General features: G+C 55.6%; 1 protein-coding gene and 1 long non-coding RNA gene across 6 annotated transcripts in view; one reads left to right on the top strand and one right to left on the bottom strand.

Annotated features, from left to right (window-relative positions):
- Positions 1-2,503: 2,503 nt before the first annotated feature.
- Positions 2,504-17,249, bottom strand: part of COL27A1 (collagen type XXVII alpha 1 chain) — a 134,792-nt gene continuing 120,046 nt past the window's right edge. For 3 of the 5 annotated variants that reach the window (XM_077913046.1, XM_077913047.1, XM_077913044.1), the window contains 12 exons: positions 14,942-14,995; positions 14,415-14,477; positions 14,082-14,135; positions 13,904-13,939; positions 13,759-13,776; positions 13,479-13,514; positions 13,163-13,189; positions 9,917-9,982; positions 9,540-9,708; positions 8,619-8,728; positions 6,086-6,304; positions 2,504-4,585 (listed from right to left, as the gene is read on the bottom strand). In XM_077913046.1, coding sequence (XP_077769172.1) covers positions 4,439-4,585; positions 6,086-6,304; positions 8,619-8,728; positions 9,540-9,708; positions 9,917-9,982; positions 13,163-13,189; positions 13,479-13,514; positions 13,759-13,776; positions 13,904-13,939; positions 14,082-14,135; positions 14,415-14,477; positions 14,942-14,995 — 999 coding nt within the window. In that variant the 3' untranslated portion in view covers positions 2,504-4,438. Of the gene's footprint in view, positions 4,586-6,085; positions 6,305-8,618; positions 8,729-9,539; positions 9,709-9,916; positions 9,983-13,162; positions 13,190-13,478; positions 13,515-13,758; positions 13,777-13,903; positions 13,940-14,081; positions 14,136-14,414; positions 14,478-14,941; positions 14,996-17,249 lie in introns of those variants that run through there. The other 2 variants (XM_077913045.1, XR_013388346.1) reach the window with 2 other exon arrangements.
- Positions 15,233-16,636, top strand: LOC144322712 (uncharacterized). The gene is made up of 2 exons (XR_013388347.1): positions 15,233-15,411; positions 16,212-16,636. It is a non-coding gene; the product is annotated as an uncharacterized LOC144322712 (long non-coding RNA).

Genomic DNA, 17,249 nt, shown 5'->3' with positions numbered 1-17,249 from the left:
GTTTGGAAGGGGGCTGAAAATTTGCATCGGTAACCAACTCGCAGGCTAATCCCAGGGGGCCACGCTGAGCCCCACTTGTCAGCAGTGTGGGGTTTGAATGGAAGCTTCGCCCCAGCCTTGGGAGGTGACCTCGGGCACTGCACTGGGCTTCAGTCACAGTGTATGTAACGTGACAGGGTGTACCTGGGACGTGGGACTCTCCAAGCCCTTCCAGACCACGAATCCCGGGCTCTGCAGACGGGACTCTCTGATCCACGGCAAAGCAGCAGCACCTGGTGCTCACTGCCCGGGGCAGGTGCCAGGTGCAGACGGAGGAGGGGAGGCCCAGCTGCATGTGTACTAATGACCTGGATACTTAGAGCAAGGTTTTGGGGTTTGTTTTTTTTTTTTAGATTTTGTTTATTTTTAAAATATTTTATTTACTTATTCATGAGACACACAGAGAGAGAGAAGCAGAGACACAGGCAGAGGGAGAAGCAGGCTCCATGCAGGGAGCCCGACGTGGGACTCGATCTTGGGTCTCCAGGATCACATCCTGGGCTGAAGTCGGCGCTAAACCACTGAGCCACCCGGGCTGCCCAGATTTTCTTTATTTGTTTGAGAGAGTGAGCACAAGCAGGGGAGGGGGTAGAGGGAGAGGGGGAGAGGGAGAAGCAGACTCCCCGCTGAGCAGGGAGCCCAGTGCAGGGCTCGATCCAGGACCCTGAGATCATGACCTGAGCCAAAGGCAGACGCCTAACCCACTGGGCCACCCAGGTGCCCCTCGAGCAAGGTTTTAATACATAAAATCCCAGCTATGAGTTCAACTGTTTGCAATTTGTTCTTTCTCCTCGGGGAGAAGGGCAGAAAGGCTCGGGTTCACTCAAGGTCCCACGGTGGGAGGACCAAGCTGAGGGAGGAAGAACTCTGCACCGAGGGTCAGGAGATACGGGTTCCAGGTCCAGCAGGTATAAATATGTCCTAATCTATCCCGGGTTCACATGGGGGACACACGCATGCTAAAAATAATTAGCTATTGTGTATCTGAAATTCAAATCTATTCAAATTTATCTGGGTGGTCCTGTATGTTTATTTGCTAGCTCTGGCTAATTATCTCTCAGATCCTCACCGGCTCCAAGGCAGGTGTCGCCGTGGCCTGTCTCAAGCATCTTCCAGGTAAGGAGCAAACGCTCCTATTTGTGGAAGCACCGTCCACAAGCCCCTCAAGAAGGAAACAACACAAACGTCCGTCAGTGGGTGAATGGATAATCAAAATGCGTCCCGTCCGCACAGTAGGATATTACCGAGTCATAAAAAGGAATGAAGTACTGGACGGATACATACCGCAAGGACGAACCTTGCAATCCCGCTACGGGAAAGAAGACAGTCACAGGAGGCCATACATCGTGAGCTTTCTATGGTGGGGAGCACACGTTAAATTGAACTTTCCCATGTGCAAAACAGGATCCCGTTTATCTGAGATAGGATTCCTCGTCTGTGAAATACCCGCAGTAGGCAGAGTCGGAAATCCGGTTAGTGCTTTTCTGGGGCTGGGGCCGAGGGAAATGGGGAGTGACTGCTTCACGGGTATGGAGTTTCCTTTTGGGGTGATGAGAATGTTCTGGAACTAGGCAGTGGGGATGGTTGCACAGGTTGTAGGTGGTGAGTGTACGAAATGGTAAGTCTCATGTGTGTGTGACTACGCTAAAAAAGAAAAAAGGAATCGCTCAAGTTAACCTCAATATACCTCCTCCCTGTGGGTCATGAGTTGAATCGTGTGCCCCCCCACCCCGAAAAGATACGTCAAAGTCCTAAGCTTATTACCCGTGAACGTGGCCTTACATGGAAATAGTCTTTGCAGAGGTAATCAAGTTCAGATGAGGGCCCCTGGGGGGCTCAGTGGTTGAGCATCTGCCTTCGGCTCAAGGCCTGATCCCAGGGTCCCGGGATCGAGTCCCGCATCGGGCTCCTTGCAGGGAGCCTGCTTCTACCCCCGCCTGTGTCTCTCCCTCTCTCTCTCTCTGGGTGTCTCATGAATAAATAAACTTTTTTTAAAAAAAACGTTCAGATGAGCTTATTAGGGTAGGTCCTCACCCAGTAGGACTGGTGTCCTTATAAAAAGATGTGAGGACGGAGACGGAGCCGCACAGGGAGCAGGAAGGCCGGGTGGCTCCAGAGGCAGAGACTGCAGAGCTCCCGCTAGGCCTGAGGAACGCCCGCGGCCACCAGAAGCTAAGATCAGGGGGCTCCCCTGGAAGCGCTGGAGGGACCACGGAGCTGCCACCCCTTGGGTTTCAGACTTGCGGCCTCCACCGGGGAGAGAATGCATTTCTGCTGGCTGCAGGTTTGTGGTACTGTCGCAGCAACCCTAAGAAACACATGCACCGTGGGACCCCCCCCCCCCACCCGCCTGCTCCGGAGGAAGCAGCATCCTCTGAGCAGCTCCTCTCCCCTCCAGCCCCCCGCCCGGCCAGAACCTCCTCCGTCTGGGCTTTTCAAAGAAGCACACAGCACCGATGCGTCGTTCCATTGCCTCAGTTTTAAATATTTATTTAAAATCCAGAAGGGAAAAGGAGAAACGGAACCCACTGGGGGTTTAACACACTGACATGTGGACAGACATATAGGAGGACAGGAGAAGATCCCAAGAATGAGACAGAGGCCAGGCGGTCGCTGGCGGGGCTGGGGGGGAGCGGGGGCTGAGATGAGGCCCGAGCTGCTACAACACGCTTCCGTGGGGAGCGTCTGGGCTGGGGCGGGAGGGCGAGGCGCACAGGGAGTGTCTGGTGGGGAAGGTGGGCCGGACTGAGGTATTAAATAATGAAAATCAAATCCAATTCCCAAAGAAACACAACTTTAGAGAGAGAGAGAGAGAGAGAGAGAGAAAATAAAAGACACAAATAGACGTTCACATAAAATTTCCCCTTCTAGAAAAATAATTCCATACTTAAAGTAACCTCCAAATCCAACCTGGGTGCCGCCTGGTTCTCGGATATAGGACGGCTCAGACTGCACTGAGTCTCCCGATCACACTGAACCCCGAGATCCCCATAATTATTCTTTCTCCTCAGTCCGCAATTACATTTGGAGCTAATGATGCTGGGTTTCTAGAGGATTGAGTGACGGTGGAAAAGCAAGAGTGACGGCTGCATCTTGGAGGGGACAAGCTCCTGGGAGGGAGGATCGTGGGGAACGGTATTTGGGGAATGGTACGGGGCCTTGTAAGGCGGCTCCCGTTTGGTAGGTCACCTCCAAGGCCAGCGCCGACCCCGCACCGCTTTCTTCGAGGTCCAGGCTTCTCCCAGGACCCTCCGGTCTAGATCCCACCTTCCAAGACGAGCCTAACTTCCCTCCAAGGGGCCATGAGAGGCCAAGCCAAATCCTTGATGCTCAGGCCTCCCCCTGCCTGAAGAGGACAAACCTTTCAAAGTCCATAAATTAAAAATGTAAATCTTTCTGCTTCTGTTTCTGGAAGGTTTTTTTTTTTTTTTTTTTTCCTTTTCCCTTTTTTTTTTTTTTTTCTGGCTTTGCTTTTTTTGTTATTGTTGTTTTTTTTTTTTCTTTTTCCTTCCCCTCCCCCCGCTGAGCTGATTACCTGACACGAGGGCGACACTAAGGACATTTTTAGATTCCCCAAACTTTGTCATTTGGAGGAGAAAGCAAAATGTGGACGATACTCCACATCAGAATAAACGGTTCTTCGAAGTCTGTAGCAAAAATGGTAGCACCTTCAAAATCTTAAATAGGCTTTTTTTTTCCCTTAAAAAAAAAATCACATACACTATGAGACAATTGCGAGCACCAGCGATTTCACAGTGGGAGGTAGCTAGCATGGGCACCCCCGGCCCCGAGGGTCGCGCCGCCCCCCTCTCGGCCTCCACAGCATCCCACCCTCTGGCCGCTCCTTCTCTCACCTCTTTCCCAGGTGAAAAAAAAAAATAGTAATGCACCTTCTTTGTGTTTGTTTAAATAAAATATATATACTTCTTTCTTTCCTTTTCTCCTTTTTCATGTCTCCTCTCTAATATTGCACATCAAAGCTCCCTGGCAGGGACCAGCTGGCGAGATGCCCCCTCCCCTCAGGCGGGCTGGAACGTGGGGCTCTTTGGGCAGGAAGCTGGGGAGGGCAGGGGGTGGCCGCAGAGCTGGGAGACAGGCCGCGGGGCTCAGGCGGGTTGCAGGCCCAGCTCGCTCTGGCTGGCTCTTTGGTTGGTCTTTGGGGGACTGAGCCGGGATCAGCTGGTCCCAAGGATACCCAGTTCCCTGCCACTGCCCCCCGCCTCACCCCCCCGCCCCCCGGCCACTCCTACAGGGCAGACAACAGCTGGGGCCTACCCAAGGATGCTTGGGCAGGTGAGCTGCCTCTCCTGGGCCCACCTGCCCCTAGGTACCCTCCTCTGGCCTCCTCCTCCTCCTCTTCCCTCCCCGTTGAGGCCTAGAGGAGCCAGGAGGTCAGAGGTCAGAGGAAGCACGCAGGTCCAACTTCGAGGCGGTACTGCTTCCCTGATGAGGCAGGAGGGAGGTTGTCCACGCCGACAATGGGCAGCTGCTGGGGGTCCTGGGTCCGGAAGGTGAAAAGCGTCTGGTGCCAGCGGCCGTCCTGGACCTGAGGGAGGGAAGAGCATCATCACCCTCATCGTCGACACGTGCGCGTCCCCATCCTGTTTCCCACCGTGCAAGGGACCCCTGGCATGTCGCTGCAGCCACGACCTGCATGCGTCCACTGAGACTGCTTCTGCTACCTCCACCCTGGGAGGGAATGCACTCATGAATATCACCGTAGCTGCCTCCTGGGCTCCTTTCCTGATTCCCCAGGGCACAGTCTAGAGGCGGATCGGTGGGCTTCAAGGATCCGTATGTTTCTGAGGCTTTGCATCTCTGTGGGCTGCACGGGCCTACCTGGTTCCATTGCTCTGCCCTTTCCCGAGCTGCCCAGATCTTGTGTTTTTTAATACATTGAAATTCAGTGGCAACCTTGTATGGAGCAAGTCTGTCCCGTCATTGTTCCAACAGCATTTGCTCACTTTGCCACACCTTTTGAGAATTCTTGCAATATTTCAAACTTTTTCGGTACCGTGACCTTTGTTCTGGCCACCTGTGATCAGTGATTTTGACTCACTGCGAGCTCAGGTGATGGTCAGCCTCTTTGATCGGTGACGTATATTTTAATTAAGGTATGGACATGGCTTTTGTAGGCACGGTGCTGCTACACACTTAGTAGACTGCACTGTAACGTAGACGTAACTCCGATGTGCACCGGGAAACCAAAAAATCCATCAGACTTACTTGATCGCCGCCTTCACGTTTTTGCCGTGGTCTAGAGCCAAACCCACAATCTCTCTGAGGTATCCTCGCGTATACACAGCTGCAATCCCGAAAGCCTCTCCCAATTTTTTTTCCCCCCAAATAGCTTTGTGCAAGAGTGTGGCTTTCCCCACACACTCTCACTAACGCAGTGCATTACTAGTTTTGTTTAATCTTGCGAAACTCGTTTTGGGGACAAATGTCTGACTCCCTCTCCACCAACAACTCACACACTTGGCGGTATTGAAAAATAAGCAAAAATGTTAACAGAAGAAATTAGCCTGGCCGGGGGGGGGGGGCCGAGAGCATAGAAGTACATTCTTCTTCTACAAGCAGCCTGGCAAAGAGGTACAGCATCTATCAGCCCGTGCTTTTTTTTTTTTTTTTTTTTTCAATCAGCTGGATCTTCTCTCAGTTTGCCCAGAGAGGATAGTGGATAAAAGGGATTTTATAAAACTGTTATAGGGACGCCTGGGTGGCTCAGCAGTTGAGCGCCTCCCTTCGGCCCAGGGTGTGATCCTGGAGACCTGGGATCAAGTCCTGCATCGGCCTCCCTGCATGGAGCCTGCTTCTCCCTCTGCCTGTGTCTCTGCCTCTCTCTCTCTGGTCTCTCATGAATAAATAAAATCTTAAAAAAAAAAGACTCAGAATCTCTAATAATAATAATAATAATAATAACATACTAATACAATATACCCTTCATACTAACATACCAAGGCAATACAGCAGTATGTATTGTGCTGTCATATACGATTTTATTATAAAAACCCATCTTTTCAACTTGAGTGGCCCCACGGGTTACCTTGCAGCCATCCATCGATACTTCTGGCCTGAACTGACCCCCTGCTTCAAAGATCTGCCCGTTCCAGGCCCGGAAGCGCACAGCCCGCTTGGCTGGGGCCTGCCCGGTGCCCTCCTGCCACACGGTCATGTTAAGGCAGTGGATGGTGATATGCTGTGTCACCTCAGAGCTCAGCAGGTGCAGAAAGTTCATCTGAACCCGGCTGACAGCAAACTCGACCTGTGGCAGGGACACGGCAGTGAGGGAGGGTCAGGCCTGCTGCCCAAGGTTCTCGCAAGCCCTCCCCTCTCCCTGGAGGGCGCGCAGAGAAGCTCCTTCCTCGTAAGCATTTCCCAGCTTTGCTTCCAGACCAGTGGCCATCGAGTCGGGGAATTGAGGTCTGCGTGAACTGGTCCACAGCCAAGGGGGAACAAGGAAGGGAAAAAATACCAAGGCCTGGCCGACTGCAGGGCCCGATCTACGAGGGTCCTGAGGGAACCCGAGCCACCCTCCACTGCATGGGTGCAGCCAGGAGAAGGGGAGGGCATTGTGTTTGGAGCTGAGCTGGGATCCCAAAGCCCGGAGATGAAGAGGAACTAGCCCAAGGTCCGGAGGCTCTACAAGTGCAGGAGAAATGAGAAGTGCCCTCCCCACTCTTTCTAAGTCCCAAGACGCCAGAGATGGCAGGGACACCCAACAGGGAAGGGATCTGCGACTGGAGCGGGTGCAGCGGGTGCAGCGGGTGCAGCGGCAGCCCTGCCAGCTGGCTTTTCTTTTTGTAAAGGACGCGCCTGATTGAAGCGTTCATGGTCTGGCATCCACTTCAAAGACTGCTATGGCGAACGAATGGAATAAATGCGATGCCAGCCGCAAGGCCAGGTGAAGAGCCCGCCCCGCTGCCCTGAGGCTCCTCTGTTTTATTTTTCTTTTTTTAAAGATTTTATTTATTTATTCATGAGAGACACACAGAGAGAGGCAGAGACACAGGCAGAGGGAGAAGCAGGCTCATGCAGGGAGCCCGATGCTTCAGCCCGGGCTGAAGGCAGATGCTCAACCACTGAGCCACCGAGGCCCGCTCCTTTGTTTTAGACACCAGGATTGCCAGAGCTGCCCATTTGGGCCACTTGTTCTCTCTCTTCCTATGCTTTACCTTCCCGCTCTCCTGTTTTAAATTCACCAATTTAAGAGCAAACCCGGGAATCCCTAAGCCCTCACACTGGACCCCAATAGGAGCAGAACCCCAGGCTCCTACTCTCTCTCTCTCTGTCTCTCTCTCTCCCGGTGACCTGGCTGTGTGGTCCCCAGTGTGCTGTGTCATTTCCAGGTCCTGTAATCACAGACCTCTATTTTTTCAAAGTTTCTGGATAGCGAAGGGCATCTTGCAATCCTAATAAGAACCAGGAGGGCTGGTCCAGCCACCACGTTGGTTATTGGTAGGCTGAGGCCGGTACAAAACAGGGGTCATTGCTCCTCTTGGGGATGGCGACCCGGGTGGGCAGTCGTGCCACCAATGCAGGTGCCAACTCTGACCTCAGCCCTCTGCCCACCAGATTTGCTGTGGGGACCCCAAACCTCCGAGCCAGAGTCAGAGAGGAAAGGGCCTGACTGGCGGGGCCCGGGGTGAGGCGGCCCCAGTGCCTGACACAGCGTCCGGCACACGGTAGGGACCCAACAAGGCTTGCTGGCCAGCTGGCCCACATGGAGATGCTCAAACCCTGGGTCTGACCCAGTTGGCATGAGGCACCTCCCAGAGCCTCCCCAGGAGGGCTGATGGGATGGGAGGGGCCTCTGGGTTCCTGCCTCCCCCCTGCAGGCAGGTGGGCTCCTCTCCCTGCAGCATGAATCCTCCCATATGGAGGACTTGCCGCTACTGGAGACCCACAGTCCACTGTGGGGTACCGTGGACAGGGGAGTGACCGCACCCCACTGCCCCGCCTGCCCTGGCTTGTGGTTGAGCTGTCCTGAGCCCCCTCAAGTGCTCAGCCCAGAGACAGGCACATGGAAAGCAGGCACCGAACGTTAATTAAATATCTGCATACGCGCCTCGGAGACCATGACTTATTTTGTCCTGATGGTTCATGGTTCTCTGAGCCCGGCCAGCCTGGCCAACTGTGCTGTTTTAGATATTAGGCAGAAAGTTCTATCTGAAATAGGAACCATTAACATCACATGTCTTGAAAGGGTTTAGAAACCACAGATTTAGGGACGCCTGGGTGGCTGAGCAGTTGAGCATCTGCCTTTGGCTCAGGTCATGATCTCGGGGTCCTGGGATCCAGTCCTATACCAGGCTCTCCACGGGGAGCCTCCTTCTCCCTCTGCCTGTGTCTCTGCCTCTCTCTCTGGGTCTCTCATGAATAAATAAATAAAATCTTAAAAAAAAAACCCCCACAGATTTAGAACAAACCATTTCCCAATTTATAGATGAGAAAGAAAACCGAGGTTCATAAAGAAGCCATGGTCATGGCCCAGACCAAAATTTGGGTGGGCAGTGGCCCAGGGCAAGGTGGGCATAGAGAGGGCCAGTCGGGGGTGGGGGTGGGGAGCAGACTGCTACCTTGGAGGCCGTGATGGGCTTGAGACACGTTTGTCCACCGTGCGTGAAGTTGCAGGAAACTTCGATGGTGTCGGATGAGCAGCCAAGGTTTGGATCCACCCAGTAGGTACCTGCAGGCAGCAGGGAGGGGGGCGGTATATGTACGTGAGGAGGAGCCCAGGGCCTGCTTCTGCAGGTGGACCCCAACCTTGTGACCCTCTGAGCCCCAGTTGGGCAATGGCGTCAAGAAAGGACGCGGAGAAGGATGCCAGGAGCCACTGAGATGGCAGGAAACGCTCAGGGCAGAGCTCACGGCTGGCGGGGCCCCTGGCGGAGCCACATGGCTGAGCACCTGCCCGTGTCCATCCTACAGAGGGGCCAGCTCAGGCTGAGAGGCTGAACCACTAGCCCGGGGACTTAGGGATCATCCAATTGAATGGGGTCTCCCCCAAGGCTGGTGATCCTCCCAGGGCTTGCCGGGGTCAGGCTTCCACCCCGTCAGCTGGGCACATCTGCTGGCATCTGGTTTCCCCACTGGGCTCCCAAGGGAATGCACGGCCCCACAGCTGAGAGGACCGGCGCCGGTCCACCTTCTCGTCAGTGGAGGGAAGACGTGTGGACAGAAAGGGGGGGACATCCTGGCTCTCAGGGAATCCGTGACAGCCTCCTCCTGCCTTGGGCGCTTGGCCTGCCCAAGCTCTTGTCTCCTTGCACTGGACGGTCGTCCCCACTTTCCCACACCCCAGGAGTCACAGGGTCCGTCCGCGTGTGAGGCTCGGGGACTGTCGAGGGGAGAAGTGACTGCTTCACGCGCCTGTGTCCCCAGGGATAGACCCTTGACCCCGATGAGCCAAGACGTGAATGCTCCACGTCCCCAGCCCCTCCTGGAATGCCCCTGCCCCCCCCCCCAACTCCGGCCCCGGACCCCACAGGCCCTCATACCATCCACCATCTTCTGCTCACAGTCCATGAGGTCCCGGCAGACCCGGGCGGGGTTCTCTTTGGTGCCCAGGGGCGTCTTAATGCTCTGGATGAGGTTGCTGAGGTAGTGTAAGGTTTTAAAGATCTCCCCTCCCTGGTCCAGCACCAGCCGGTCCGGATGGCTGTAACCCTGTCATGGAGGAGAGCGGCTGGCCAGCGGCCCCCGGGGGCCCGGCCCCCCCAACCTACTCGGGAGATGCCCTGAGGCCCCAGGGGCGTGAAGGGGCTCCCTCCACCTGACAGGCAAGGAAGCTGGGTGCCCCCCGGGGTGGGGGCTGCCGTGAGAGCTGGGAAGCTTGCCCGGGACGGGGGCCCAGGCGGGCGGGCGGCCGGAGTACCTCTGCTTTCAGTGCTCCATTTGTGTCCATCCACGTCTGGAAAGCTGCGCCCAGGTCATCTTGCTGCTGTGCCCAGAGAAGACAGCTGTGCATCCTGCCCCCCGGGGCCCCCCAGACTCCCCGGGAGGGAGACCCAGGGCCGGAGCACGAGCTCTCCCACCCACCTGCCTCCTGTGCAACTCTCTCGTCCTCCCTCCATTTACGGAGTCAGGGCTGACCCTTCAACTCTCTTTTATCAGGCACTTCCATAGCTCTTCATCGCCCTCGGGATTAAGTCCAAATTCCTCCACCCACGTGGTTCCAAGACCTGGCCTGAGGACTGCGGTCTCTGGCCCAGCCTCTCTTCTCTTGCCCACATATGCTCCACACACCAGACACACTATGAAACAGCTAAGTTGCTAAGCATCATGCTCAATCTGGCCACAGGACCTTTGCACATGCGGCTCCCAATACCCGGAACGTTCTTCTTCCCACCTGCCTATCTCCTACTCCAGTGGTTCTCAATCAGGGACAGTGGTGCTCTGTAGGGGCTATGTGGTTATGTCTAGAGACTTCTTGGCCGTCACAGCTGGAGAAGGGGGTACTCCCGGCATCTAGTGGGTCGAGGCCAGGGATGCTGCTAACCATCCTACAATCACTTGCAGCAAAAAAATCATCTGGTCCCCCAAGGTCCATACATGTCGCGGTGAGAAACCCGGCCCTATACTCATCCTACAGACGTCCACTTCCGTCGGAACTCGTTCCTGGTGCGCTCGCTCACCCCCAGGCTGGGTGCAGCCCCCTTCTCTGTGTACCCACGGGCCCTGAGTTTCTCCTCTGGCTTGCGGTGTGACTGTCTACCCCACACCTGTGCCTCTGACCCTGGCCCGGGGCTTCCCAGAAATGGCCTTGCTGGGGAGACTGTGACATTGAGTGAGGCTCAAGAGGTCCAGAGCCCCGACTCTAGAGGTTGTTTCTCAAGTTCACATCTCAGCCTTGCTCCCTGCTAACTGCATGACCCGGGCAGCCGGCTTACCGCCTCCCTACATCTGAGGGTGGGCACGACACTCAAGCTCTCGGAACCTCGAGAGGAATAAATGAGCGAATCCAGGAAGAGCCCACCTCCCAGTGTCCGCGTGTCACAGACACTCGGTATATCCATTCCCATGCAAAACATTCAAAATCCTCGAATTTGGGGCACCTGGGCCGCTCAGTGGTTGAGCGTCTGCCTTTGTCTCAGGGCATGATCCCAGAGTACTGGGATCGAATCCCGTATGGGGCTCCCCGCAGGGAGCCTGCTTCTCCCTCTGCCTGTGTCTCTGCCTCTCTGTGTGTCTCTCAGGAATAAATAAATAAAATCTTAAAAAAAAAAAATCCTTGGGCAGCCCGGGTGGCTCAGTGGTTTGGCCCTGTCTTCGGCCCCGGGCATGATCCTGGAGACCTGGGATCAAGTCCCACGTCAGGCTCCCTGCATGGAGCTTGCTTTTCCCTCTGCCTGTGTCTCTGCCCCTCTCTCTCTCTCTCTGGTCTCTCATGAATAAATAATTAAAATCTGAATTTAAAAAATCCTCAAATTTTCCTTTTTTTTTTTTTTAGAAGGAAAGGGTTTTTTTTCTGGATCTCTTCACTTTCCCCCAGCTGTCTGGCTTCCTTAGTGATGAAAGGGCTACGGAAGCTGTGGAGGGGAGGCTGGGGCCAACAGTTCATTTTCGTGAACGATGCCCAGGTGGGGGAGAGGGGGTGCTGGACGGAAGCTGAGAGATGAGAAGAGCAGAGAATCCAAGGGCCTGGCTCAGTCAATCCGGGGGACACTGTCAGGGCCTGGGCGTGACCATCAGCTGGCGCAGTGGTAACACGGGGAGGGCCCCTGGTTGGGGTGGAGGCTGGGAGGGGCCATACTTTCAGGCAGGCACCCACCAGGGAGGAACACAGCCTCCCTGCCCCAGTCTGCTCCCTTGCCCGGCCCTCTTTGGACTCAATCTGAGATGAAGGGACCCTATGATGTTGTGACCTATAAGAAATATATTTTGGGGACGCCTGGGTGGCTCAGTGGTTGAGCGTCTTTTGCTCAGGGTGTGATCCCAGGGTCCTGGGATCAAGTTCTGCATCGGGCTCCCTGCATGGAGCCTGCTTCTCTCTCTGCCTGTGTCTCTGCATCTCTCTCTCTCTGTTTCTCACGAATAAATACATAAAATCTTAAAAAGAAATATGTATTTGGTCTTTGGCCCTCTTCCTGGCACAGTCTCTCGTCATGTTACTGAGGGGACTCTCGCAAAGCCCCAAGGTAACCACGGGGTAGGGGGCCTGATTGCTGAGGGAAGCAACCTTGGGATAAGTGGGTTAGAAGCTGTAGTCCTGGCCCACCCGCCTCACCACCGCCACCTCCGGGGAGGGCAGAGGGGCTGGAGGGTGAATCAACCACCAATGGCCAATGATTTCATCAGTCACACTTGTGTAACGAAGCCTCCATAAAAACCCAAAAGGGTGGTCTTCAGAGTTGGCGACCACGTGGAGATCTGGGGAGTGGCCGCCTGGAGAGGGCTCGGGAGCTCTGGGCCTCCGCCGCACCTGGTGCCCGTCTTCCACCTGGTTGTTCCTGAGTTATTATTATTAGTGTTTTAAATAATAAACCGATAATCTAGTAGGGAAAATGTTTCTCTGATCTGTGAGCTGCTTGAGCAAATTAATTGACGCTGATGACAGGGCGTGGGAACCCCTGGTCTATACCCGGTGGGCCAGAAGCCCAGGTGACAAGCCGGCATCTGAGGTGGGCAGGATGGGGAGTGCGTCCTGTGGGGTTGGGAACCCGTGGGGTCTGGTGCTTCGTCCTGGTGCACAGTGTCGGGATTGAGTTGACCTGTAGGACCCCCAGCTGGTGTCCCATAATCACTCTTTGGTATGGGGAACACCCCACCCCCGTCCTCCAAGCTTGAATTAATACCAGGACCTATGTAGACCCTCGGCAATCGGCTGATCTGCACCAAGGACGCCGACCAGACCAGGAGCCCAGCCACTGGAGGGTCTTCCTGGGTTCACAGTCGGGGGCACATCCTGGCTAGAACCTGGATCCCCCCATCCCCTGGCGCAGGGCTCTTTCTGCCGATTCAGAGCCCGGGGCCCGGCATGGATAGACAAAAGCACACGGGCATCCCTGGGCCTGGCTGAGGGTTCCAGCCGTTGTGAACAAAAAGAGGTCAGCGGCCAACCACCCCCTTGCCCTCCCAGGCCTTACCCCAAGCCGGCCAAAGAGAACATTCGCCAACTTACAAAGTGGAGAGGGCTCCCCGGAGGACCCTGCAAAAGAAGACGCTCGGTCACTATTTGGCAGGCACTGGGTGCTAGGGCCCCAGGGGCTGTCAGGAGCCGGGTGGGGGGGGGGCATCCGGGCACGAGAGGGCACACACAACTGGTCTCTGCTCTTCTAGGGGCCTGGTCTTGCCAGGGCGGCCCTAGGCCTTTCTAGAAGTCAGTGGAGGCTTGTGAGGTCAAGACAGGCAACTGCCGGCCAAGCCCAGGGTCTCCTTCAAGGGAGCTCTGCCCCCCTGCCCTGGAGTCCAAGGGGCCGCTGAGCGCGAGTACCTACCGGTGGGCCAGGCCGCCCTCTGGGACCAGGAGGACCCTGGAGGAAAAGAAGAAGAGTGAGGCCCTGGCCAAAGGCCTTCCATCTTCCCCACCCGGGCCTCCCGGAGCAGACGTGCGACCCAGGGACAGTGATGGCTCCAGCACAGAGGGGTACACAGGAGGACTGAGGCCCGGGGCAGAGAACACGCCCGAGGGCTCCAGCGCTCATGGGCAGGGGAGCCCACAGCGCCCACCCGTCCCACTCCCCCATCCCGGCAGCCCTCATCCCCCGGCCCACTCACCCTCGGACCTTGCAATCCCTGGAGGAGGACAGAAGCAGAGAGACAGTCAGGGGGTGGGGCTGAGCCATGCCCTCCACCCCTCCCCCACCCCACCCACTGCAGCTCTGCTTCCCCCCCTCCACCCCCGCCCAGCCCATCAACTCACCAAGTCCCCTCGGCTGCCTTTGTCACCCTTTGGACCCTGCAATAAACCATGGCCCGGTAAGAGAGGACTCAGACAGGAAGTTCTAGTCCCGAGATGGGGACACTGAGGCTCAGACTGGCCCTGGGCCGTAGAGATAAGCTTGCCCCCGCAGTCCTTCTGGCCGGCCCCCTACACATACCGGGCGTCCCGAAGGTCCCAGGATTCCGAGGGGCCCAATGATGCCTTCCTTTCCCTAGAGGAGAGAGAAGGGTTTGTGTGCCCTCATTGCAGGGCCTGGGGGCCCCTCCTGTGTGACTTGGGGTGGGGTCCGAGGGTGGGGGGCGAGGGGCAGGGGAGGGGGGCGCGGGAATGGCTCAAGCAAGGGGCTGGAAGTGGGAAGGAAGGCTGTGGGCAGAGAGGGCTCCAGCCTGACGGAACAGGGGGAGTGGGGTGCGCCTCCACCCGGCGGCCGGCCGGCCAGCCCTGGGCCCGGGCGACTGGCCCTGCTCGGACCGACCAGGAGGGGACTCACCATCAAGCCAGGGGGCCCCCGAGGGCCCTGGATGCCTTTGGAGCCGACGTCTCCGGGGGGGCCCTGTGGGAGGCAGAAGAAGGGCTGTGTCTGGGTGGCCACCGGGTCGGGGCTCCCGCGGCTCCACGGCCCCTGGGCGCTGGCCACACCTCGCCCTTCCTGTCAAGAGAGGCCTTACCTGGAGGCTCCGGGAAGAGTCACAAATGTCCACAATTAGCAAGCAGGTACCAGCGCTATATGCCGTACGCCTCTGCCACAACAACCCTCTACGGGCATCCCGCCCATTTCACAGATGGCAACACTGAGGCCCAACCGGAGGTACAGAGTCCCCTGCCTAACGCCCAGAGCAGGGGAGCCGGGCTGGGAACCCAGGTCCGCTGGAGAACGCGGATGCTCGCGCCCGGTGCAGGCGGCCTTCCAGCCCACGTGGGAGCGCTCAAGGAGTATTTGTTGAGTAAATGGATAAACGAACAGGGGGGTGGATGGAGGGGACCCCAACAGGAACCGGGTGGAGCGGGAGCCCGTACCTTGGGTCCGAAGAGGCCAGCCATTCCTGGGAAGCCCATCTCGCCAGAGTCACCCTGCGGGGAGAGCAGAGCGAGATGTGGTGGGTGCAGCCAGGGCGAGGGGGCCCAGCCCATCACCCGGGACCCCAGGGCTGGCCTTCCCCCACGGACTTCGGCGACGCCACCTCCAGGCAAAGGCTCATATGCTAGACAGAGGTCGCCTGGGCTCCGAGCGGGCAGGAGCCTGTGCCCTCTGCGGAGGCCAGCTCAGGGATTCCATGAGGAATGTTCTAGAACACTGGGGGTCTCCTGTCCCACGTCTTCAAGGAAGTGAATGAAAGGACCTGCAAACGCTTCCCTGGACCCGTCTCAGAGGCTCCATCAAGGACTAGGCCCCCCAGAAGGAGCTCATGAGCTGTGGGCCCCGATGTGCCAGGTGCTTGCATGCACCCCCGTTCCGACTTCGGCCCAGGGAGGCGTAACAGGCACAGGTGAGAGGCCTGCGGCTCAGGGAGCAGGAACGTGCTCGTAGTCACACGGGTGCCATCCTTACTATTGAGTTTTGAGAACTCTTTACATATTCTAGATACAAATCCTTTCCTAGCTATAAATTTGCACGTTCTCCTACCACGTGGCTTGTCTTTTTATTCTCTTAACAGCGTCCTTGGAGGAGCCAAAGCTTTACATTTTGATAAAGCCCCACTCATCACTCCTTTTTGGTGTCACATCTAAGAAATCCTCGTATAACCCCAGGTCTCGACGATTACGATTTTTCTGCTACGCTCTCTTCTAAAAGTTGAGCATTTTAGGTTTTACATTTAGGCGTGTGGTCCACGTTGAGTTCATTTTGTCCACGTTATAAGGTGTCCAGTTGCTAGAAAAGACTGAGTTGCTTCTGCAACTTTGTCAAAAGTCCGTTATCCACGTGTGAATATATTTCTGGACTCTCCATGCCGTTCCTTTGGCCTATTATTAGTATGTTGATGGCGGTGCCTCCCCTCTTGGTTGCTGTTCCTATATAATGTCTGGAAATCAACTACTGGGAGTTCCCCCAAAAGAAAAGCCTTCTCTTTTCGAGTTGCTTTGGTTATTCCAGATCTTGCCCACTTGCAAATAAATGTGAGACTCAAGCTTGTTATTTCTTCCACGAGAGAGGCCTGATGGGATTTTGGTTGGGATCGTGCTGACTCCATATACCAACTGGGGGGCAACTGCCATCCTAACAGCACCGAGTCTTTGACCACTGAGCACAGCACCTCCGCTTACTTAGGTCTTCCCCGGTTGATTTCAGAAATGCTTCGAAGCTTTGCAGCGCACCTGCCTCGTACGTACGCCCGTCGGCATACGGATGTCTAATAGTTGACCGTTTTCTCGCTATTATAAACAGCACTGCTTTTGGGGTCTCAAGTTCTGACTGTGGCTAGCGTACAGTTCCTTCGTGCACTCGGAGCTGGTGTCCCGTCGTCTTGCTGTACCACTGGTTCTAGCAGCTTCACTGCGGATTCCATCCGGGCTTCTACACAGACGGTGATTCTATCTACCCATGAAAAGAGTCGCTTCTTCCTTTTTTGAGATGAATGCCTTTTGTTTTTCATTCCTTACGGCACCGGCTCGAACTGCCAGCCCAACGCGGAGTAGAAGTAGTGAGAACAAGCATCTTCGACTCGTTTCTGCTTCTTGGACAAAAAAAAAAAAAAAAAAAAAAGCGAAACACAACACCACGCCATTCACTATTAAGTGTGATGCTAAGTGTCCGTTTTCCACCAACGCCTTCCTCCCCGTCGGGGAAGCTCCTTTTCCGTATACCAAGTTCATGGAGCGCTTTTATCAGAAATGGGGTTGCGTTTTGGCAAATGCTTTTCTTGCATCCACGGAGGGGAGCAAATAGGTTTTCTTTCTCAGTTTGTTAAGATGGTGAATTATGTTGACTTACTTTCAAATATCACGCCACCCTCGCATTCCTGGGGTACATCTGGTCTCGGTGTCCTCCCCCCCTTTTTTTTTTTTTACACATTCTTAGACTGATTTTTCTACAATTGTGTTGAGAATCTCCTTATCTCTATTTCTTTTTTTTTAAGATTTTATTTATTTATTCATAAGAGACACAGAGAGAGAGGCAGAGACACAGGCAGAGGGAGAAGCAGGCTCCATGCAGGGAGCCCGATGCAGGACTCGATCCCAGGACCCCGGGGTCACGCCCTGAGCCAAAGGCAGACGCTCAACCACTGAGCCACCCGGGCATCCCTCTATTTCTGAGCTATATGAGTCTGGAGCGTTCTTGCGATGCCTTTGTCCAACTTTGACATCAGGGAGATACTAGCTTCATTGA

The sequence above is a fragment of the Canis aureus genome, chromosome 10 (genome assembly GCF_053574225.1).
Source record: "Canis aureus isolate CA01 chromosome 10, VMU_Caureus_v.1.0, whole genome shotgun sequence".
NCBI classification, from domain to species: Eukaryota; Metazoa; Chordata; class Mammalia; order Carnivora; family Canidae; genus Canis; species Canis aureus.
The sequence above is the reverse complement of the archived record's forward strand: the minus strand, read 5'-3'. Positions and strand labels throughout refer to the sequence as shown.